This window comes from Hemiscyllium ocellatum, chromosome 37 (genome assembly GCF_020745735.1).
Source record: "Hemiscyllium ocellatum isolate sHemOce1 chromosome 37, sHemOce1.pat.X.cur, whole genome shotgun sequence".
In the NCBI taxonomy this organism is placed as follows: domain Eukaryota; kingdom Metazoa; phylum Chordata; class Chondrichthyes; order Orectolobiformes; family Hemiscylliidae; genus Hemiscyllium; species Hemiscyllium ocellatum.
Window position 1 is genome coordinate 27,570,512 of NC_083437.1, and position 22,221 is coordinate 27,592,732.

At 46.0% G+C, this 22,221-nt stretch overlaps 1 protein-coding gene across 6 annotated transcripts in view; it reads left to right on the forward strand.

Annotated features, from left to right (window-relative positions):
• Window positions 1–22,221, forward strand: part of LOC132833688 (paired box protein Pax-7) — a 214,967-nt gene that overhangs the window by 101,882 nt on the left and 90,864 nt on the right. For all 6 annotated transcript variants that reach the window (XM_060852163.1, XM_060852166.1, XM_060852167.1 and 3 more), the window contains one exon: window positions 14,480–14,726. In XM_060852163.1, the coding sequence (XP_060708146.1) occupies window positions 14,480–14,726 (247 nt within the window). The remainder of the gene's footprint in view (window positions 1–14,479; window positions 14,727–22,221) is intronic.

Below are 22,221 nucleotides of genomic sequence, written 5' to 3' on the forward strand. Positions count from 1 at the left end.
GTGGTTACAGTAATAGGGAGGACGTTACAGTGATATGGAGTGCTGTAGGGTGAGGGAGGGCTGTAGGGTGGAGGAGGTTACAGTGATAGGGAGAAGGTTGCAGTGATAGGGAGGGCTGTAGGCGGGAGGAGGTTATAGTGACACGGAGGGCTGTAGGGTGGAGGAGGTTATAGTGATAGGGAGGGCTGTAGGGTGGAGGAGGTTATAGTGATAGGGAGGTCTGTCAGGTGAGAGATTTTACAGTGATAGGGCCGGGGGTGGAGGGTGAGGGAGGTTGTCATGCTAGCATAAAGTGTTGTGACAAATATTTTAAAATCAAGGCTGTTGCCAGGGTTGGAGGATTTGGCTGGGGCTGGGGCTGTTTTTCCTGGAGTGCTGGAGGCTGAGGGGGTGACCTTATAGAGATTTATAAAATTGAGGGGCATGGATAGGGTAAATAGGCAAAGTCTTTTCCCTGGGGCTGGGGAGGCCAGAACTAGAGGGCATTGGTTTAGGGTGAGAGGGGCAAGATATAAAAGAGATCTAAGGGGCAACTTTTTCACACAGAGGGTGGTAAGTGTAAGGAATGAGCTGCTAGAGGAAGTGGTGGATGCTGATACAATTGCAACATTCAAAAGGCATTTGGATGGTATATGAATAGGAAGGGTTTGAGGGGATATAGGCTGGGTGCTGGCAGGTGGGATTAGATTGGGTTGGGATATCTGGTCAGCATGGACGGGTCTATTTCCATGCTGTACATCTTTATGACTAAGGCATTTGTTAACTGGGGACCATTGTGAGTCAGTGAGCACAGACTGATGGCTGAACAGGAATTAGATTGAGTTATGCAGTGTTTGGAAAAGCTGAAGACTATGAATGGTATGGGATGAGTGATCAGCCAGACGTCTATTGGAATAGTCACATTTAGTAGGAACACATGAGGTATGCATGACGTTATTGCATCATATTGAAGTGTTTTATTTCGCGGAGAGTTGGGAAGAGGGAAACTTTACAACAGCTGAATGTTATAAGAAAGAAGTCTTCAATGGATTGTGAGGTATTAGTGGTGATGGATTACAGTTCATGCAGAGTCCAAGCTGATGTGGCAATGTGTTTTCTCACGCCCATGGTGTGCTCTGGATCATGATGTCCAAGGTGTCAAAATGTTTCCCATCACATGACTGACCAGGAATCATTCCCATCCGACTGCATCTCATTGGTGTATGTTGTAAGGATTTACAAGTTGATTCTTGGAACCTGTTTATGAACACAGGTTTCTTGACCACCAAGACTTGGAGTGGGGTTTGAACCAGAGAATTGGGCTCTGTGGCAGGGATGTTACTCACTACCCCAGAAGCACAATAAGTATTAGAGGGTTATATATATCATAAATTTGTTTGGCTGCTGCTTTGTAGTTCCATCTAATAACCCAAACCATGTTGGTTTTCCCTCTGGAATAATTTGATTAAATTGTAATACTGATCATTATCTCTGACGTCATTACCACGGTTATCAGTGATTTAGAAACCGGTGCATGGACCTATATAAACCACACAGAGACAAACTACTGCATCACCCTACAAACAGAGCAATACCACAGCTAAGATCATCTGCCTATTCTGTTCAAGGGCAGATTTGATAATATTCAGACTGTGCCTAGGATCAAGGGGTTTGATTCTAAGAATGCAAGTGGAGAAGCTGTGGGGTTCCATATCTTAGTACGTTGTTCTCATATGTCCTGCGCATACAGTGCCTTAAGTTTAGCTAGCTAGTAAACTAACTAGCAATCTCTAACACTGAAACGTTGTACTGACCTACCCTCCATGGTTTGTATTGTACTGACCTATCCTCCATGGTCTGTATTGTCACATTGATAGGCTGCTCTCCTTTGAGTTCCCAATCTCTTTCACAGCAGTGATATTCCGCAGCTCTAGTCTTCTATGCTCATCAATCTTTTCTTCAAAAAGATGCCACAAAACACAGTTATTGACTAAAGACTCATAACCTGCTTCATTGCCTCTTTGTCCCTGATTGACTGGGTTTAGAGGATCCATGGTTAACAGTCTAGTGGCTACTGCACTAGCCATGATGGTGATACCTACTCCTTTCATCTCCTCTGGTCCCACCTCTTTCTCTAACTCATTATATCTCCACCCCCCAATCTTTGTCACTTGCTCCCTCCCTATGTCTGTCTTCTCTCTTTCCCTCTATCTGTCACTATTTAGTGTGGAAAAGGATATGGAAGATATAGACTGTAGGGAAATAGATGGTGACATCTTGCAAAATGTCCAGATTACAGAGGAGGAAGTGCTGGATATGTTGAAATGGTTAAAGGTGGATAAACCCTTAGGACCTGACCAGGTGTACCTGAGAACTCTGTGGGAAGCTAGAGTAGTGATTGCTGGGCCTCTTGCTAAGATACTTGTATCATTGATAGTCACAGGTGAGGTGCCAGAAGACTGGAGGTTGGCAAACGTGGTGCCACTGTTTAAGAAGAGCAGTAAAGACAAGCCAGGGAACTATAGACCGGTGAGCCTGACCTCAGTGGTGGGCAAGTTGTTGGAGGGAATCCTGAGGGACAGGATGTACATATATTTGGAAAGGCAAGGACTGATTCGGGATAGTCAACATGGCTTTGTGTGTGGGAACTCATGTCTCACAAACTTGATTGAGTTTTTTGAGGAAGTAACAAAGAAGATTGATGAGGGCAGAGCAGTAGATGTGATCTATATGGACTTCAGTAAGGCATTTGACAAGGTTCCCCATGGGAGACTGATTAACAAAGTTAGATTTCATGGAATATAGGGAGAACTAGCCATTTGGATACAGAACTGGCTCAAAGGTAGAAGACAGAGGGTGGTGGTGGAGGCTGGTTTTTCTGACTGGAGGCCTGTGACCAGTGGAGTGCCACAAGGATCGGTGCTGGGTCCTCTAAATTTTGTCATTTACATAAATGGTTTGGATGCGAGCATAAGAGGTACAGTTAGTAAATTTGCAGATGACACCAAAATTGGAGGTGTAGTGGACAGCAAAGAGGGTTACCTCAGATTACAACAGGATCTGGACCAGATGGGCCAATGGGCTGAGAAGTGGCAGATGGAGTTTAATTCAGATAAATGCGAAGTGCTGCACTTTGAGAAAGCAAATCTTAACAGGACTTATACACTAAATGGAAAGGTCCTAGGGAGTGTTGCTGAACAAAGAGACCTTGGAGTGTAGGTTCATAGCTCCTTGAAAGTAGAGTCGCAGGTAGTTAGGATAGTGAAGAAGGCGTTTGATATGCTTTCCTTTATTGGTCAGAGTATTGAGTACAGGAGTTGGGAGGTCATGTTGTGGCTGTACAGGACACTGGTTAGGCCACTGTTGGAATATTGCGTGCAATTCTGGTCTCCTTCCTAAGGTAAAGATGTTGTGAAACTTGAAAGGGTTCAGAAAAGATTTACAAGGATGTTGCCAGGGTTGGAGGATCTGAGCTACCGGGAGAGGCTGAACAGGCTGGGGTTGGTTGCCCTGGAGCGTCGGAGGCTGAGGGATAACCTCAGGTTGAGGCTTACAAAATTATGAGGGGCATAGATAGGATAAATAGACAGAGTCTTTTCCCTGGGGTCAAGGAGTCCAGAACTAGAGGGCATAAGTTTAGGGTGAGAGGGGAAAGATATAAAAGAGACCTAAGGGGCAACTTTTTCATGCAGAGGGTGGTACGTGTATGGAATGAGCTGCCAGAGGATATAGTGGAAGTTGGTACAATTTCAACATTTAAGATGGCTATATAAATAGGAAGGGTTTGGCAGGATATGGGCCGGGTGCTGGCAGGTGGGACTAGATTGGGTTGGGATATCTGGTCGGCATGGACAGGTTGGACCGAAGGGTCTGTTTCCATGCTGTACATCTCTATGACTCTATGAATGGCCAGCTTTCAGAAGGACCTGAAGCTGCTGGAGGCAGAATCCTGGCAGAGGTGGCATTGCCATCAGTTTTCCTGCCAGTGGACAGGGTCCCTGCTACCGTCCAGCCTCCCTCCTCTCTTTTCTCCTCCACTTGTCCTCCCTCTGACTCCACCTTTGCTGTGTTTTCCTTTCAGAGCTTTTCACTTTTCATTAACTCACTGCAGCCAATTAGCCGAGTGACATGGAGAGCAGACAGAAAATTGGCTCTGTCATCTGCTCTGTGCAGACCAGAGCCAGCTCAGCTCACTCGCAAACACTGCCCAGTCCAGGTCTATTAATTACAACAGATTGAATGAGGCATGAAAATCCTCATAATTGCACTCATCACAATTTGTTTTGAAGCTCAATTTGTTTTTCTAATGAATTTTGTTTTTTTTTTGGGTTGGAAGATACACTGTCCCTTCCTCCCACTCTGTACAATGTGACACCACCCACCCTCATAACCTTCTTTGGTAAAATAACAGGCCCTTTTCCATGGATTTAATTGTATGAAGTTTCTTCTGTCTGTCTCCTTCAATATTTTTGTTCAATGCATGTCTTACCAGGCCAGTAAGTCCGGTGAAATTGACACCTAGTGGGATGGAGAAAGTGAGGTCTGCAGATGCTGGAGATCAGAGCTGAAAATGTGTTGCTGGAAAAGCGCAGCAGGTCAGGCAGCATCCAAGTGGGATGGGCCTGTTTCATCATTGGTGCAGTGCTTGCTTGCTACTGCCTTGCGAGGGGGTTAGCTCACTTGGCTGGATGGCTGGTTTGCACTACAGAGTGATGCCAACAGCAGGGCTCAATTCCTGCACTGGCTGAGACAACCATGAAGTTGCTGTCTCTCGGCCCTCACCCGAACCACCTTCATGTTAAACCCCCCCACCAGTGCTCCCTCTCTAATGAGCTCCCTGGGGAGTGTGGCCTCCTGCAAGCAGCCTGTCTGTGCGGTCAGCACAAGATTGAGCCAACTGGCATCAAAGAGGTTTCTGTCAATAGTGGGTGCCAGTGCTGTGTCAGCCGGTGGGCGAGGGGTTGGACGGTGGATGCCAGTGCTGTGTTACCCACAGTGGGAGGGGATAGTTTGAACAGTGGGTGCCATATCATTCTGAGATGGTGGGAGCTCACTCTGTGTGATCTACCAAAGGGTTAAACAATATTTCTGAAATTGACCATCCATCAGCAAACTGAAATATTTAACGGGAAGGGATTAAATTACGTGAAATTAGTTGCACTGAGCTGCGCCTTTCTGCGGCAGTTTTCCTTGGTATTCAGTGTAATTGCTATCAGGCTTGGTCACAGATTCCATTGTAAGCTGATGGGTAAATTAACTCCCTCTGAATTGCATTCACTTAGTCTCTCATTTAAACCCATTTTCCAATTGTTGTCCCCCTTTTAAATCCAATGACCTCCCCCCAGTCTCTTGTCTCGACCTTGCTATCTTTCTGCTATTCCACCCTGAAGCAGGACTTTAAAAGAAAAGATATTTAAAGCTACGGGTTTGAACTGGTGTCACGTGCCTCCCTGCTTCCACTTCCCCCATTCCCCTCACACTCTCCTCCTCCACTCGCTTTAGATTACAGCGACTGACTGATGGGCAGGCTTCTGATACTCTGTCTATCAGTGCTGCAAACAGTGTCGCCTCAGGCAGGCTCGACTGCCCTTGTCACTCTTTGTACTTTGACTCTCTTTCACTTTTCATTGAAACTACTGAGGAGACCCGAAAGATCTCCAGAAACCTCGTTTGGATCCAATAAGTCACTCGGTGTAGTCTATTACTTCTGCCCGGCGGGGGTTAGAGTGCACTTCCAATAGTGAGCTTGCAGAGAGACAGAGAGAACACAGGGCGAACTTTCAACCTTAATCAAAATCATTTGCCAACAGCTCCTAGTTCTTCACACCACACAGCAGTCAGGAATTGTCCTCGACTCCTTAGAATACAAAACAAGTAAAACTCTTTCATTACAAATCACAGATGGAGGGAGAACAGATGTTACTGTCACTCAGTGTTTATTAAAGTAAATTTACAGCACAATGGCAAAATAAAAGCATCTTCCATTCACTGGGAGTTCAGAATTGTATTCAATTGCCTCCCTTCTTTCTAACCACACCTTAATTTTAAAAATTCTTGCTCATAGTCCATTTTTTTTTGATTACTTACAGTGTGGAAACAGGCCCTTTGGCCCAACAAGTCCACACTAACCTGCCAAAGGGCAACCCACCCCCCCTACATTCATCCTTTCACCTAAACACTACAGGCAATTTAGCATGGCCAATTCACCTAACCTGCACATTTTTGGACTGTGGGAGGAAACCGGAGCACCCGGAGGAAACCCACGCAGACATGGGGAGAATGTGCAAACTCCACACAGTCACCTAAGGTGGGAATTGAACCCGGGTCTCTGGCGCTGTGAGGCAGCAGTGCTAACCACTGTGCCACCGTGCTGCCCAATACCTGCTGCACCACTTCCTCACCTCCTAACCACCCTTTCCACAAATACTAACACAGCCGAACAGCCTTTCGGAGTTGTCTATCTTTATAGAATTTATATTCGAGGTAAACATGCAGCCAAGCTCTGTTACCTGCTCCTCACTCCGAAATCCATCCTGCGTGCCATAAATTCATACAGCTCAAAAAAGGCCCTTCAGTCTTCATACACTCATCCCACTCTCAGCACTTGGACCATAGCCTTGAATGTTATGTTATTTCAAGTGCTCATGCATATTGTTTTTAAAAGGTTGTGAGGCTTCCTGCCTCTACTAGCTTCCCAGGCGATTCATCCCAGGTTCCCACCAGCCTCCAGGTGAATTTTTATTTCCCTCAAATCACTTCTAAACCTCCTGTCTTTCGCCTAATGGTTATGCCTCCTCATGCTATTGGGCTGATCAAGTGGGGGCAGCAAAGCAGCTGAGCCCAGGATGTGTGCCCATACTCAAATAACGACACATCCACTGGTACTGAGGCCAAATGCAGGGTCTTTTGTTTCAGATGATGTTGAAGTTTTAATCCAAAATTACTAATTCTTCAGTCACTTTTGAATGACAGTTGAATTTTGTAACCAGCATCACCAGGCTGTACATATGAAGTGTTAGAAAGTACAACTTTGAGACAAACCATTTGGTGTAGCAAGTTCATGTTGATGCTTATGCTTCACATCCACCTTCTCCCAGCCCTCAACATCAAATCTCTTTAACATAATCTTCAATTTTGTTCTCTCTCATGTTTATCCAGTTCCCTGTAAATACATATGCTACACCCTGTGGTAGTAAATTCCATATTCTCAACACTCTTTAAGTAGAGTTCCTCCTGAATTCCTTATTGGATGAGTTAATGAATGCCTTTTATATGTGGCCCCTACTCATACCCACAAGTGGAAGCATCTTCTCCATGCTTACCTTACTAAACTTATTCATAATCTTGAAGACCACCAGCCAATCACAATTCAGACTCCTTTTCCTGGAGAAAGAGCCTGTGCAATCTTTCCTGCCAGTATCTGCCCAGCTGCGGTATCATCCTTGTAAATCTTTTCTTCACCATCTCCCACGCCTCACTTTTGTGCACAACATGTAGATCACAACTATTTGCAGTACTCGAAGTGTGGTCCAACCAATGTTCTGTTCAGGTTCAACGTAACTTCTCTGCTTTTCAGTTTGAATCCTCTGGAAACCCAGCTAATTCTTTGCTTTTTCTCGTGGCCTTGGTAACGTCTATAAGTACATTTCATAATTTGTATGTCTATATCCCCAGATTCCTCTGTTCCTCTACCTCATTTAGATAGTAATTTTTCAAGTAATATATGACTCCTCATCCCTCTTCCCAAATGTATTGCCTCACACTTATCTATGTTGAAGTTCATTTTCCAATTATAGTTCATTCTGCCAGTTTATTAATGTCTTCCTACTGGAGTCCCCCCTGCAGTATTAACAACACACCATAATTCAGTGTACTTTGTAAATTTGAAATTTTTCTTTCCAATTTGAGTTCAAATTATTTATGCAATAGTGACTAACGCGGTATCAGTACTGATTTTTCTGCAGCACTGTTTCCACTGATTTAAAAATGGGAACTACCTTTAACCCTTACTATTATGCTTTTTGTTTTGTTGTCAGCTCGCTATCCTTTCTGGGTTTTATCCCTGTTAGAAATCCACGGACCTAAGCCATAAATCTACCATGCAATTTTTACTGAGGGATCTTTGAGATCTAAATATATTATATTCATGACATTACCCTTATTGTTACTTTAAATAATTCATTAAGGTACATAAAGCATGGCCCTTTCCTTTGGGACCCTGCCGACTACTCTTCCCCAGATGCTTCTCTGTTGTAGCTTTTATGAAAAATTTGATGATCTTTCCAATTTCTGGTGTTGCAAATTAGTCTATAACTTCCTGAGTTTGTTCTAGTTTCCTTTAAATATAGAGAAATCACATCAATTGTCTGTCAATCCTCTGGCACTGCTCTATTTTTCATTGATGTTTCTTTTAATGAGTGTGTAATAGTGTCTCTGCTATTACTTCCCCAATTACTTTTAGCACATTTGGATATGATCCATCCAGAACAAGGGAGAAATTTGATTTGTTGAACAATCAAACTCCTCTTTCTCTCTCAAATGTTGTCAGTTATACAGACCCCTACACCAAAGGAAGGAGGGAATTTGTACCTACACAGCACCTTTGACAACCTGAGAGTCTCCAAAAGTGGTTTGCAGTCAATGAAATAGCTCTGAGTGAGTCACGATTGGAATGTAACAGTCAACTTATTCATATTAAGGTCCTACAAACAGCAATGTGTTCATAACCAAATAATCTGTCATGAGTGGGGTAATAAATATTAAAAGTACACCACAGAGAATCCCTTGATCCTTTTTGAATAGCCCCATTGGGAGCCCTAACATCCATCTGAGAGGGCATCTAACAGCTCATTGAAAAGTCAACGCATCTGACAGTGGAGCATTCCCTCCCTACTGCACAAGGAATGTCAGCCTGGACTATATACTCAGTGGGATCTGAACCCATAAATCTCTGACTGAGAAGCGAGAGAGCAACCCACTGACCATGGCTAACATAACCATTTGTATTAAGCTGGGAGAAAGTTGTTGGCATTAACAGAGAAGTATGTTTTGCTGGTGTGGATAGCACAAAACTTCCGATCCAGAACAGATTTCAAATTTGAGGTTTGGCATCTTTAACAAGTATTGCACAGAGACTGTGGACAAATGACTGAGATGACATTCAAGCCTCACAGCTGTGCAATGACCTTTCTGTAAGTTTGTGAGCTGGAATGTACTCCACTACAGGGAAAGATATAGGACATGCAATAACTGGTGATATAGATACACGTGTGGTAGCAATTTTGTACACAGTTAGATCCCACAAACTGAGATGGATTGCTGCACTGGTTGAAGGAGTAATATGAGGGTCAAGTCTGAATATTTAATATTGAACTGAAATGAGACATTGATTGAGTCCCCTTACAGAAATGACAGCCCTTCTGACAACATAATACTCCAACAGTGCTAACTCTCTAGAACTGCAGCATTCCTTCAGTACAGTGCCCTCCAACCTTGCGAAACTTCCTGATGCTGTTCTTCAAAGAATGGAGCATTTTAGTTTAGTTCTGCTTGTCTGACAGTGCAGACTCCACTCAAAACGTCTCAGATATTTCAGAACTCCCTTAGAACCGCTCCTCAGACTGTGCAGGGTACAGGCTATAGACAAGATAAATGCAGGGACAGAATGTTCCCAATGAACATGGTGGCAGAGTGGTTAGCACTGCTGCCTCACAGCGCCAGAGACGCGGTTCAATTCCTGCCTCAAGCAGACTGTGCAAACTCCACACAGACATTCTCCCCGTGTCTGCGTGTGTTTCCTCCGGGTGCTCCGGTTTCCTCCCACAGTCCATAAATGTGCAAATCAGGTGAATTGACTGTGTTAAATTGCCCGTAGTGTTAGGGACAGGGGTAAATATAGGGGAATGGGTCTGGGTGGTTTGCGCTTTGAAGGATTGGTGTGGGCTTGTTGGGCCGAAGGGCCTGTTTCCACACTCTAAGTAATCTAAGAACAGGGGTAACAGTTTAAGGATATGGGATAATCCATTTCGGACAGAGGTGCGGAGAAGTACTTCCTCAACACTTTCTGTCCAATAGAGCAGAGCTCCCTCATCACTGTCCCTCTGACAGTGTAACATTCCTTCTGTACTAATAGAAAGCAAAGCACTGCAGATGCTGGAGAACTGAAACAAAAACCGCAATTGTTGGAGAAACTCAGTAGGCCTGGCAGCAGCTGTGGGAAGAAGGCAGAGTCAATGTTTTGAGTCTGATGACCCATCGTCAGAACTCCTCTCTGACAGTGAACAGATTCCAGTTCTGCACAGGATTGACAGTGTTCTGACTGAACCAACCTAACAGTAAGATTGCATCGAAACACTGACAGGTGACATTGAGAGAACAGATAAGCTAAGGCAAGCCTTTCCCTCTTTATGACCTTAAACACACGGAGATAACAAACATACTATCATCAGCCTTTTTAGTGAGGAAACTCTTGATTCATCCGACAGTGTTCAAAAGCCTCCTGAAGTAAATCTTTGATGGAGAGTAATGTATGATAGTTGCCTGAATCTGGCCCCATTGGCTTCATAAATCCCCAGGCCCTGCCAAGGACTGAAAGTGTATCTGGGTGGGAATGAGCGAAGTTGAGTCACTTGGCCTTTGTCACATTGCTGAGTGGTGAAGTGATCCCACACACCAACCATTCACAGCTTGCATTTTAAACGATGTTTTAATAACATCACAATCAACAAAAAGGCTGTGGAATTTTATCCTCGGAACAGCAGGCTGATATTCCATGAGAATCCTATGTAAATAATAAGTGAGTAAAAACTGGATTACCGGTGGTTAAAGGGACACTTCCTTTTGACGTTTTTGTACGAGTGTCAATTTTCAAACTGGGAGAAAAAAATTCATGAACTTAAAAATGATTTAATCTAATCTGCCCCCTCCTCTCCTGAAGGTGCTGAGGTGCGGAAGGTGCTGACTCTCCCTGGGGTACAGTACTGAGCTCCCCCTCCTCTCCTGAAGGTGCTGACTCTCCCTGAGGGTGAAGGTGCTGACTCTCCCTGGGGTACATCTCCCCCTCCTCTCCTGAAGGTGCTGACTCTCCCTGAGGTACAGCTCCCCCTCCCCTCCTGAAGGTGCTGACTCTCCCTGAGGTACAGCTCCCTCCCTCCTGAAGGTGCTGACTCTCCCTGAGGTACAGCTCCCCCTCCCCTCCTGAAGGTGCTGACCCTCCCTGGGGTACAGCTCCCCCCTCCCCTCCTGAAGGTGCTGACTCTTCCTGGGTGCAGCTCCCCCTCCCCTCAATGAGAGTTTAGGTCCTCAAACTGTTGGTGGAAGAGTTACTGGGTTAATCTCTCCCCTAGGTCTCTATAAAAGTCCATCCACCTCTGTTCCCCAGTATTTCCCCTCTCCAGCCCTCTTGTTACTGACCCCCACAGTGAGACTCCCTCTTTAGCAGTAGCACATGTAAGTGGAACAGATAGTTTGTTGTTTGTGTGGGTTAAGTAATGGTCCCTGTGGGATTAGCACTCCCTGAGGCTGTTGGCTCTGAAGTTGCCAGAATTAATTACTTTTTCTCTCTCAAAAAATGACTATCTCGCAGGGAAAGTGCAAGATACCCTGAGGGTGATTTGAGACTGTGTGTTTATCCTTACCTCCTGGATTTATCTCAAACACCATCCTCCCCAGCCCACGAAACAGCTAACATCCCAGTCTGGAGAAAGTTGTGGGAGCAGAGCCTTGATCAGTGAGCAAACCAACTCCATCCACCTCCTGTAATCACTGCAGGCTGTTTATAATTTCTGAGCAGCCCTGTCAGTTTGTGTGATTGACAACTGAGCTGGTCAGAGCCCCCACTCCCCTCCCCTCCTCCTCCTCCCTCCCCCACCCCTCCCTACTCACCCAGTCCTGATCCGATAAAACATTACAGATGTTGCACAGTTTATCATTTTTATTCGGAAAACGTTGACCTTGCTTTCTACGTTTCCAAAGGGGACAGGAAAATGAGTGAACCAAGGCAAGCAAATTCTTCTTTAAAGTAAAGTTCCCTTCCCTGGTTGTGAATTGCGTGTGTTTAATGGGATCACTCACTTCAAATTTGATGTCAAGTTGGCCTCAAATAGTGCAGCCTGTGTCTGGTGATTGTGGTGACACTGCCACCGTGAGGACGGGCTGTGTGGATAGGGATTTGAAATTTTGATACAAGTGATGATTTTCCACCACAACTTGGGGTCAGTGTTAAGTGTGCCTCACTCTGAGCTCAGTCTCACTTTGTTCAGTCATAGTTTCCGAAAGCACAGCAAGAGACCCTTCAGCCCATCACGCCCACACCAGTCTTCAAACATCTATTTCCGAGCACTTGACTCATAGACTTGCATGATCTAGCATTTCAAACAATCCTCTAAATACTTTTTAACTGTTGTGATGGTTCCTGCCTCTATGACCCTTTCATTCACCGAGTTCCAGATATCCTCTGAGTAAAAAAACAAATCTTCTTTAAATTCCCTCTAAGCTTCCTGCCCTTTACCTTAAATCTGTGCCCCCTGGTTATTGATCCCCCTATTAAGAGGAAAATGTTTCTTCCAATCTACCTTATGTATACCCTTGATAATTTTGTACACCACAATCAGGTCCCCCCTCAACATTCTCTGTTCTTAGGGAAATAACTCCAACCTGCCTAGTCTCTCTCCTTAGCTGAATCACTCCAGTGCAGGTAACATCCTGGTAAATGTCCTCCACACCATCCCCAGTGTAACCATGTCCTTCCTATTGTGTGGCAACTAGAACTGCACACAGCACTCCCAGCTGTGGTCTAACTAATATTATACACAGCTCCATCATAATCTCCTTGCTCTTGTATTCAATTCCTCATCTAATAAAGTCAAATATCCAATATGATTTGATTTGATTTATTATTGTCAGGTGTACCTGAGGACAGTGAAAAATTTTGTTTTTCAAGCTGTATAGGCAGATCATAACATAAAGGACATCCAGATCATAGGGTGTTTAGACAGAGCAAGGCATGCAGACAACGGATATATGCTACCTTGAACACCTTAAACATCAGTCCTGCTGCTTTCAAACATCTATGGACAAGCATATCAAGGTTGCTGTGATCTTCTGTACTTCCCAGGGTTCTACTATTCATCATGTACTCACTTGTCTTGTTAGTCCTCCAAAAATGCATTATCTCTCAATTTTCAGAATTACATTCCACTTGACATTGTTCTGCCCATCTGACCAGCCCTTCTATATCCCGCTATTGTCCTCACTGTTTACTATGAACCAAATTTTATGTCCGCTGTAAACTTACTGATCAAACCTCCAATGTTCATATCTCGATCGTAAACAAACACGATAGACAACAAGAGAGAGAGAGAGAGCACCAAACCCTGTGCTATTGCTTCCAGATGCAAAAACCTACTTTAACCAGCACCCTCTGCTTCCTGTCACAAAGCCATTTTGCATCCAGTTTGCCCTGGTCTCCGATGACATGACCTTGTCAAAGGCTTTACCAAAGTCCACATAGATGACATCCACTGCACTAACCTTATCCACACATCTAGTCACTTCCTCTTGCCCTGACAAAACCATGCTGATTATCCTGGATTAATGCTTGACTGGTGGAGCTTATTTCTGTGCCTCAGATTTTTTTCCAATGGTTTCCTTGCTATTGATGTTAGATTCACTGGCCTACAGTTCCCTGGTTTATCCCTACCATCCTTTTCAAGTAATGCTATCATATTAGCTGTTCTCCAGTCCTCCAGCATTTCTCCTGTGTCTGTTGAAATTTAACACCAAAGCCCCTGTAATATCCTCCCTTGCCTCGGACAAAACTGATCAGGACCCAGGGATTGATCAAATTGTTAGCTGGTTAAAATCTCTAATCGCTCCTTCTTCTCATTGCCAATTTGTTCAGGAATATCATCGTCCTTTCCCCTGATTTCTAGATCAGATTCTTCTCTATTATAAACACAGATGTAAAGTATTCTGTTGAAACCTCACCTATTTCTGGCTCCACTAACAAATCGCCTCTGAAGTCCCAAATGGACCCCACTGCTTCCCTTGTTATTCTCATGTTCTTATTATACTTCTAAAATGTCCTTGAATTTTCCTTTATTTTATCCACCAGTGTTTTTTCATGCCCCCTCTCCAATTTCCTCGTTTCATTTTCAAGTAACCAGCTGCATTTTCTATCCACCTTTGGGTTTCTGGTGCTCTGAGCCCTCGGATTCTACCATCAGCTTCCCTATTACTCCTTCCCTACTAATGCACCCTGTACATTCCTCGATATTCAGGGTTCACGAGAATTTTTGGTCCCTCTTCACTTGCACAGAAACACGTTAGCTCAGTCTTACTCTGCAGCTCAGGCCCTCCCCATACACGGAGTCCCTGCTAGAATCCCAATCTCTATCTCAATATTAACCTGCTCCTCTCTCTCTCTCTCTCTCTCTTTTGCTCTCTTTCTCTCTTTTTTTCTCTCTCTCTCTCTCTCTCTGTATCTCTCTCTTTCCTGCAGGTGATGAGTATCCTGAGTAACCCTGGAGCAGTCCCCACTCAGCCACAGCATGATTTCTCCATTTCCCCGCTGCATGGGAGCCTGGACACCTCGAATCCGCTCTCCGCCAGCTGCAGCCAGCGCTCCGACTCCATCAAGGGCGTGGAGACCCTGCCCAGCTCACAGTCTTACTGCACACCCGCCTACAGCACCTCTGGATACAGCATGGACCCTGTGCCCGGCTATCAGTACGCCCAATATGGACAAAGTAAGCACTGACACCGGGGTGGAGGGTGGAGAGAAGGTGGAATGGGTGGGGAGAGGGTACCTGGGCTCAGATTCCATCACTGGAAGCAGTGAACCCATCAACACAAGCAGCACCAACAATAAACACCTCAGCCTTCGGCTGGGGAGGGAGGAACAAGAACCAACCACAGTTCCCTCGTTCTTATTAGAGCTCTTCATTAGACAGTAAAGGACCAGCCTGAATGACCATTCAACATGGACAGACCAGCCTCACTCAGGAAGCAGCTCCAGTTGGCTCAGGGATGGGAAAAGACAGTCCCCAACAATAGTATAGAAATCAGCAAGGAAGGGTGAATGTGAAAAAGGGTCACCAACACTGATTTCTTCAATTCCTCCCTGCTCCTGGTCCACCAGCTCCATCTGCTGTACAACTGAACATCAGATATCTTGCTGAGCCCCTCAGGGAGCAGCATATTCTGACATTGAGCTTCAACATTGTTTCAGCACATCCAGACAGACAGCAGACACTATATGAGTCACCAGTAGGACATTACTAACAAGGCATGAGTTAATCCTGTAACAGTGGGGATTCTAAATTATATCACAGTGTTACAGTGGTATGTGTGTTATATCAGAGTGTTATAGTGAGGACTGTGCCTTATATCACAGAGTCACAGGAAGGGAAGTGAGCTATATCACAGGAGGGATGTATGTTATATCACAGAGTCACAGTGAGGGATGCATGTTATATCACATGATTTGGAGAGGCCGGTGTTGGACTGCGATGTACAAAGTTAAAAATCACACAACACCAGGTTAAAGTCCAACAGGTTTATTTGGAAGCACTAGCTTTCGGAGCGACGCTCCTTCATCAGGTGGTTGTGGAGAATAAGATTGTAAGACACAGAATTTATAGCAAACATTTACAGTGGGATGTAACTGAAAATTTCACGAGATAATTTCAGTTACCTCACTCTATAAAATTTTGCAATAAAGTCTGTCTTACAATCTTATACTCCACAAACACCTGATGAAGGAGCAGCGCTCCGAAAGCTAGTGCTTTCCAAATAAACCTGTTACAACACAGTGAAGGGTGAGTGTTATATCTCAGTCACAGTGAGGGATGTGTGTTGTTTCGCACTGTCACAGTGAGGGATGTGTGTTGTATCGCGCTGTCACAGTGAGGGATGTGTGTTGTATCGCACTGTCACAGTGAGGGATGTGTGTTATATCACACTGTCACAGTGAGGGATGTCTGTTGTATCGCACTGTCAGTGAGGGATGTGTGTTGTATCGCACTGTCACAGTGAGGGATGTGTGTTGTATCGCACTGTCACAGTGAGGGATGTGTGTTATATCACACTGTCACAGTGAGGGATGTCTGTTGTATCGCACTGTCAGTGAGGGATGTGTGTTGTATCGCACTGTCACAGTGAGGGATGTGTGTTATATCACACTGTCACAGTGAGGGATGTGTGTTGTATCGCACTGTCACAGTGAGGGATGTGTGTTGTATCGCACTGTCACAGTGAGGGATGTGTGTTGTATCGCACTGTCACAGTGAGGGATGTGTGTGGTATCGCACTGTCACAGTGAGGGGTGTGTGTTGTATCGTGCTGTCACAGTGAGGGATGTGTGTTGTATCGTGCTGTCACAGTGAGGGATGTCTGTTGTATCGCACTGTCATAGTGAGAGATGTGTATTATATCGCACTGTCACAGTGAGGATGTGTGTTTGATCGCACAGTCACAGTGAGGGCTGTGTGTTGTATTGCACAGTCACAGTGAGGGCTGTGTGTTGTATTGCACAGTCACAGTGAGGGCTGTGTGTTGTATTGCACAGTCACAGTGAGGGATGTGTGTTGTATCGCACTGTGACAGTGAGGGATGTGTGTTGTGTCACAGTCCCAGTGAGGGATGTGTGTTGTATTGTACAGTCAGTGTGTGTGAGAGATCGCGCTGTCACAGTGAGGGATGTGTGTGAGATCGCGCTGTCACTGTGAGGATGTGTGTGAGATCGCGCTGTCACTGTGAGGGATGTGCCGCGTATCGCACTGTCCTAGTGAGGGATGTGCCGCGTATCGCACTGTCCTTGTGAGGGGTGTGTGTTTGTATCGCACTGTCACAGTGAAGCGTGTGTACTGTATTGCGCTGTCACAGTGAGACATGTGTTGTATCGCACTGTCACTGTGAGGCATGTGTGTTGTATCGCACTGTCACAGTGAGGGTGTGTTTGTATTGCACTGTCACAGTGTGGGAGGTGTGTTGTATAACACTGTCACAGTGAAGGATGTGTGTTGTGTCACACTGTCGCAGTGAGGGGTGTGTGTTGTATCACACTTTCGCAGTGAGGGGTGTGTGTTGTATCGCACTTTCGCAGTGAGGGGTGTGTGTTGTATCGCACTGTCGCAGTGAGGGGTGTGTGTTTGATCTCGCGCTGTCACAGTGAGGGGTGTGTGTTGTATCGTGCTGTCACAGTGAGGGATGTGTGTTGTATCGCACTGTCACAGTGAGGATGTGTGTTGTATCGCTCTGTCACAGTGAGGGTGTGTGTTGTATCGTGCTGTCACAGTGAGGGATGTGTATTGTATCGCACTATCACAGTGAGGGATGTATATTGTATCGCACTGTCACAGTGAGGGAGGTGTGTTGTATCGCACTGTGACAGTGAGGGATTTCTGTTGTATCACACTGTCAGTGAGGGATGTGTGTTGTATCGTACACTCACAGTGAGGCATGTGTGTTGTATCGCACTGTCACAGTGAGGGATGTATATTGTATCGCCCTGTCACAATGAGTGAGGTGTGTTGTATAACACTGTCACAGTGAAGGATGTGTGTTGTGTCACACTGTCGCAGTGAGGGGTGTGTTGTATCGCACTGTCACAGTGAGGGATGTGTGTTATATCGCACTGTCACAGTGAGGGATGTGTGTTATATCGCACTGTCACAGTGAGGCATGTGTGTTGTATTGCACTGTCACAGTGAGGGTGTGTGTTACATCGCACTGTCACAGTGAGGGATGTGTGTTTTATCGCACTGTCACAGTGAAGGGTGTGTGTTGTATCGTGCTGTCACAGTGAGGGATGTGTATTGTATCGCACTATCACAGTGAGGGATGTATATTGTATCGCACTGTCACAGTGAGGGAGGTGTGTTGTATCGCACTGTCACAGTGAGGGATGTCTGTTGTATCACACTGTCAGTGAGGGATGTGTGTTGTATCGCACTGTTACAGTGAAGGATGTGTGTTGTGTCACACTGTCGCAGTGAGGGGTGTGTGTTGTATCGCACTGTCACAGTGAGGGATGTGTGTTTGATAGCACAGTCACAGTGAGGGATGTGTGTTATATCGCACTGTCACTATGAGGCATGTGTGTTGTATCGTACACTCACAGTGAGGCATGTGTGTTGTATCGCACTGTCACTGTGAGGGATGTATATTGTATCGCCCTGTCACAATGAGTGAGGTGTGTTGTATAACACTGTCACAGTGAAGGATGTGTGTTGTGTCACACTGTCGCAGTGAGGGGTGTGTGTTGTATCGCACTGTCACAGAGAGGGATGTGCATTGTATCGCCATGTCACAGTGAGGGATGTGTGTTATATGGCACTGTCACAGTGAGGGATGTGTGTTCTATCGCACTGTCACAGTGAGGTATTGTGTTGTATCGCACTGTCACAGTGAGGTATTGTGTTGTATCGCACTGTCACAGTGAGGGGTGTGTGTTGTATTGCACTGTCACAGTGAGGGGTGTGTGTTGTATCGCACTGTCACAGTGAGGGATGTATATTGTATCGCACTGTCACAGTGAGTGAGGTGTGTTTTATAACACTGTCACAGTGAAGGATGTGTGTTGTGTCACAATGTCGCAGTGAGGGATGCGTGTTATATCGCACTGTCACAGTGAGGATGTGTGTGTTGTATGCACTGTCACAGTGAGGGATGTGTGTTGTATCGCACTGTCACTATGAGGCATGTGTGTTGTATCGTACAGTCACAGTGAAGGATGTGTGTTGTATCGTACTGTGACAGTGAGGGATGTCTGTTGTATCGCACTGTCAGGGAGGAATGTGTGTTGTATCGCACTGTCACAGTGAGGGAGGTGTGTTGTATCGCACTGTCACAGTGAGAGATGTGTATTGTATTGCACTGTCACAGTGAGGGCTGTGTGTGTTGTATTGCACAGTCACAGTGAGGGATGTGTGTTGTATCGCACTGTGACAGTGAGGGATGTGTGTTGTGTCACAGTCCAGTGAGGGATGTGTGTTGTATTGCACAGTCAGTGTGTGAGAGATCGCGCTGTCACAGTGAGGGATGTGTGTGAGATCGCGCTGTCAATGTGAGGGATGTGTGTGAGATCGCGCTGTCACTGTGAGGGGATGTGCCGCGTATCGCACTGTCTTAGTGAGGGATGTGTGTCGTATTGCACTGTCACAGTGAGGGGTGTGTGTTCTATCGCACTGTCACAGTGAGGCAGGTGTGTTGTATTGCGCTGTCACAGTGAGACATGTGTTGTATCGCACTGTCACAGTGAGGATGTGTGTTGTGTCACACTGTCGCAGTGAGGGTGTGTGTGTTGTATCGCACTGTCACAGTGAGGGATGCGTGTTATGTCACACTGTCACAGTGAGGGATGTGTGTTATATCGCACTGTCACTATGAGGCGTGTGTGTTGTATCGTACACTCACAGTGAGGCATGTGTGTTGTATCGCACTGTCACAGTGAGGGATGTATATTGTATCGCCCTGTCACAGTGAGTGAGGTGTGTTGTATAACACTTTCACAGTGAGAGATGTGTGTTGTATTGCACTGTCACAGTGAGGGCTGTGTGTTGTATTGCACAGTCACAGTGAGGGATGTGTGTTGTATCGCACTGTGACAGTGAGGGATGTGTGTTGTGTCACAGTCCCAGTGCGGGATGTGTGTTGTATTGCACAGTCAGTGTGTGAGAGATCACGCTGTCACAGTGAGGGATGTGTGTGAGATCGCGCTGTCACTGTGAGGGATGTGTGTGAGATCGCGCTGTCACAGTGAGGGATGTGTGTTTATCGCACAGTCCCAGTGAGGGATGTGTCTCGTATCGCACTGTCCTTGTGAGGGGTGTGTGTTGTATCGCACTGTCACAGTGAGGGGTGTGTGTTTGTATCGCACTGTCACAGTGAGGGATGTGTGTTCGATCGCACTGTCACAGTGAGACATGTGTTGTATCGCACTGTCACAGTGAGGGATGTGTGTTTGTGTCACACTGTTGCAGTGAGGGGTGTGTGTTGTATCGCAATGTCACAGTGAGGGATGTGTGTTATGTCACACTGTCACAGTGAGGGATGTGTGTTATATCGCACTGTCACTATGAGGCATGTGTGTTGTATCGTACAGTCACAGTGCGGCATGTGTGTTGTATCGCACTGTCACAGTGAGGCATGTGTGTTGTATCGCACTGTCACAGTGAGGGGTGTGTGTTGTATTGCACTGTCACAGTGAAGGATGTGTGTTGTGTCACACTGTCACAGTGAAGGATGTGTGTTGTGTCACACTGTCACAGTGAGGGGTGTGTGTTGTGTCACACTGTCACAGTGAGGGATGTGTGTTTTATCGCACTGACACAGTGAGGGATGTGTGTTGTATCGTGCTGTCACAGTGAGGGGTGTGTGTTGTATCGTGCTGTCACAGTGAGGGATGTGTACTGTATCGCACTATCACAGTGAGGGATGTGTGTTCTATCGCACTGTCACAGTGAGGGAGGTGTGTTGTATCGCACTGTCACAGTGAGGGATGTGTGTTCTATCGCACTGTCACAGTGAGGGATGTGTGTGTTGTATCGCACTGTCACAGTGAGGGAGGTGTGTTGTATCGCACTGTCACAGTGAAGGATGTGTGTTGTATCACACTGTCGCAGTGAGGGGGTGTGTGTTGTATCGCACTGTCACAGTGAGGAATGTGTGTTATGTCGCACTGTCACAGTGAGGGATGTGTGTTATATCGCACTGTCACTATGAGGCATGTGTGTTGTATCGCACTCACAGTGAGGGATGTGTGTTGTATAACACTGTCACAGTGAAGGATGTGTGTTGTGTCACACTGTCGCAGTGAGGGGTGTGTGTTGTATCGCACTGTCACAGTGAGGGATGCGTGTTATATCGCACTGTCACCGTGAGGGATGGGTGTTATATCGCACTGTCACAGTGAGGGATGTGTGTTGTATCGCACAGTCACAGTGAGGGATGTGTGTTTGATAGCACAGTCACAGTGAGGGATGTGCATTGTATCGCCATGTCACAGTGAGGGATGTGTGTTATATGGCACTGTCACAGTGAGGGATGTGTGTGTTATATGGCACTGTCACAGTGAGGGATGTGGGTTGTATCGCACTGTCACAGTGAGGTATTGTGTTGTATCGCACTGTCACAGTGAGGGATGTGTGTTGTGTATCGCACTGTCACAGTGAGGGGGTGTGTGTTGTATCGCACTGTCACAGTGAGGGGTGTGTTATATGGCACTGTCACAGTGAGGAATGTGTGTTATATGGCACTGTCACAGTGAGGGATGTGTGTTTTATCGCACTGTCACAGTGAGGGATGTGTGTTGTATCGTGCTGTCACAGTGAGGGGTGTGTGTTGTATCGTGCTGTCACAGTGAGGGATGTGTACTGTATCGCACTATCACAGTGAGGGATGTATATTGTATCGCACTGTCACAGTGAGGGAGGTGTGTTGTATCGCACTGTGACAGTGAGGGATGTCTGTTGTATCGCACTGTCACAGTGAGGGATGTGTGTTGTATCGCACTGTCACAGTGAGGGAGGTGTGTTGTATCGCACTGTCACAGTGAAGGATGTGTGTTGTATTGCACTGTCAGTGAGGGGTGTGTGTTGTATCGCACTGTCACAGTGAGGAATGTGTGTTATGTCGCACTGTCACAGTGAGGATGTGTGTTATATCGCACTGTCACTATGAGGCATGTGTGTTGTATCGCACAGTCACAGTGAGGGATGTGTGTTGTATAACACTGTCACAGTGAAGGATGTGTGTTGTGTCACACTGTCGCAGTGAGGGGTGTGTGTTGTATCGCACTGTCACAGTGAGGGATGCGTGTTATATCGCACTGTCACCGTGAGGGATGGGTGTTATATCGCACTGTCACAGTGAAGGATGTGTGTTTGATCGCACAGTCAGTGAGGGATGTGTGTTTTATTGCACTGTCACAGAGAGGGATGTGCATTGTATCGCCATGTCACAGTGAGGGATGTGTGTTATATGGCACTGTCACAGTGAGGGATGTGTGTTATATGGCACTGTCACAGTGAGGGATGTGGGTTGTATCGCACTGTCACAGTGAGGGATGTGGGTTGTATCGCACTGTCACAGTGAGGGATGTGTATTGTGTTGCACTGTCACAGTGAGGGGTGTGTTGTATTGCACTGTCACAGTGAGGGGTGTGTGTGTGTTTGATCGCACTGTCACAGTGAGGGGTGTGTTATATGGCACTGTCACAGTGAGGAATGTGTGTTATATGGC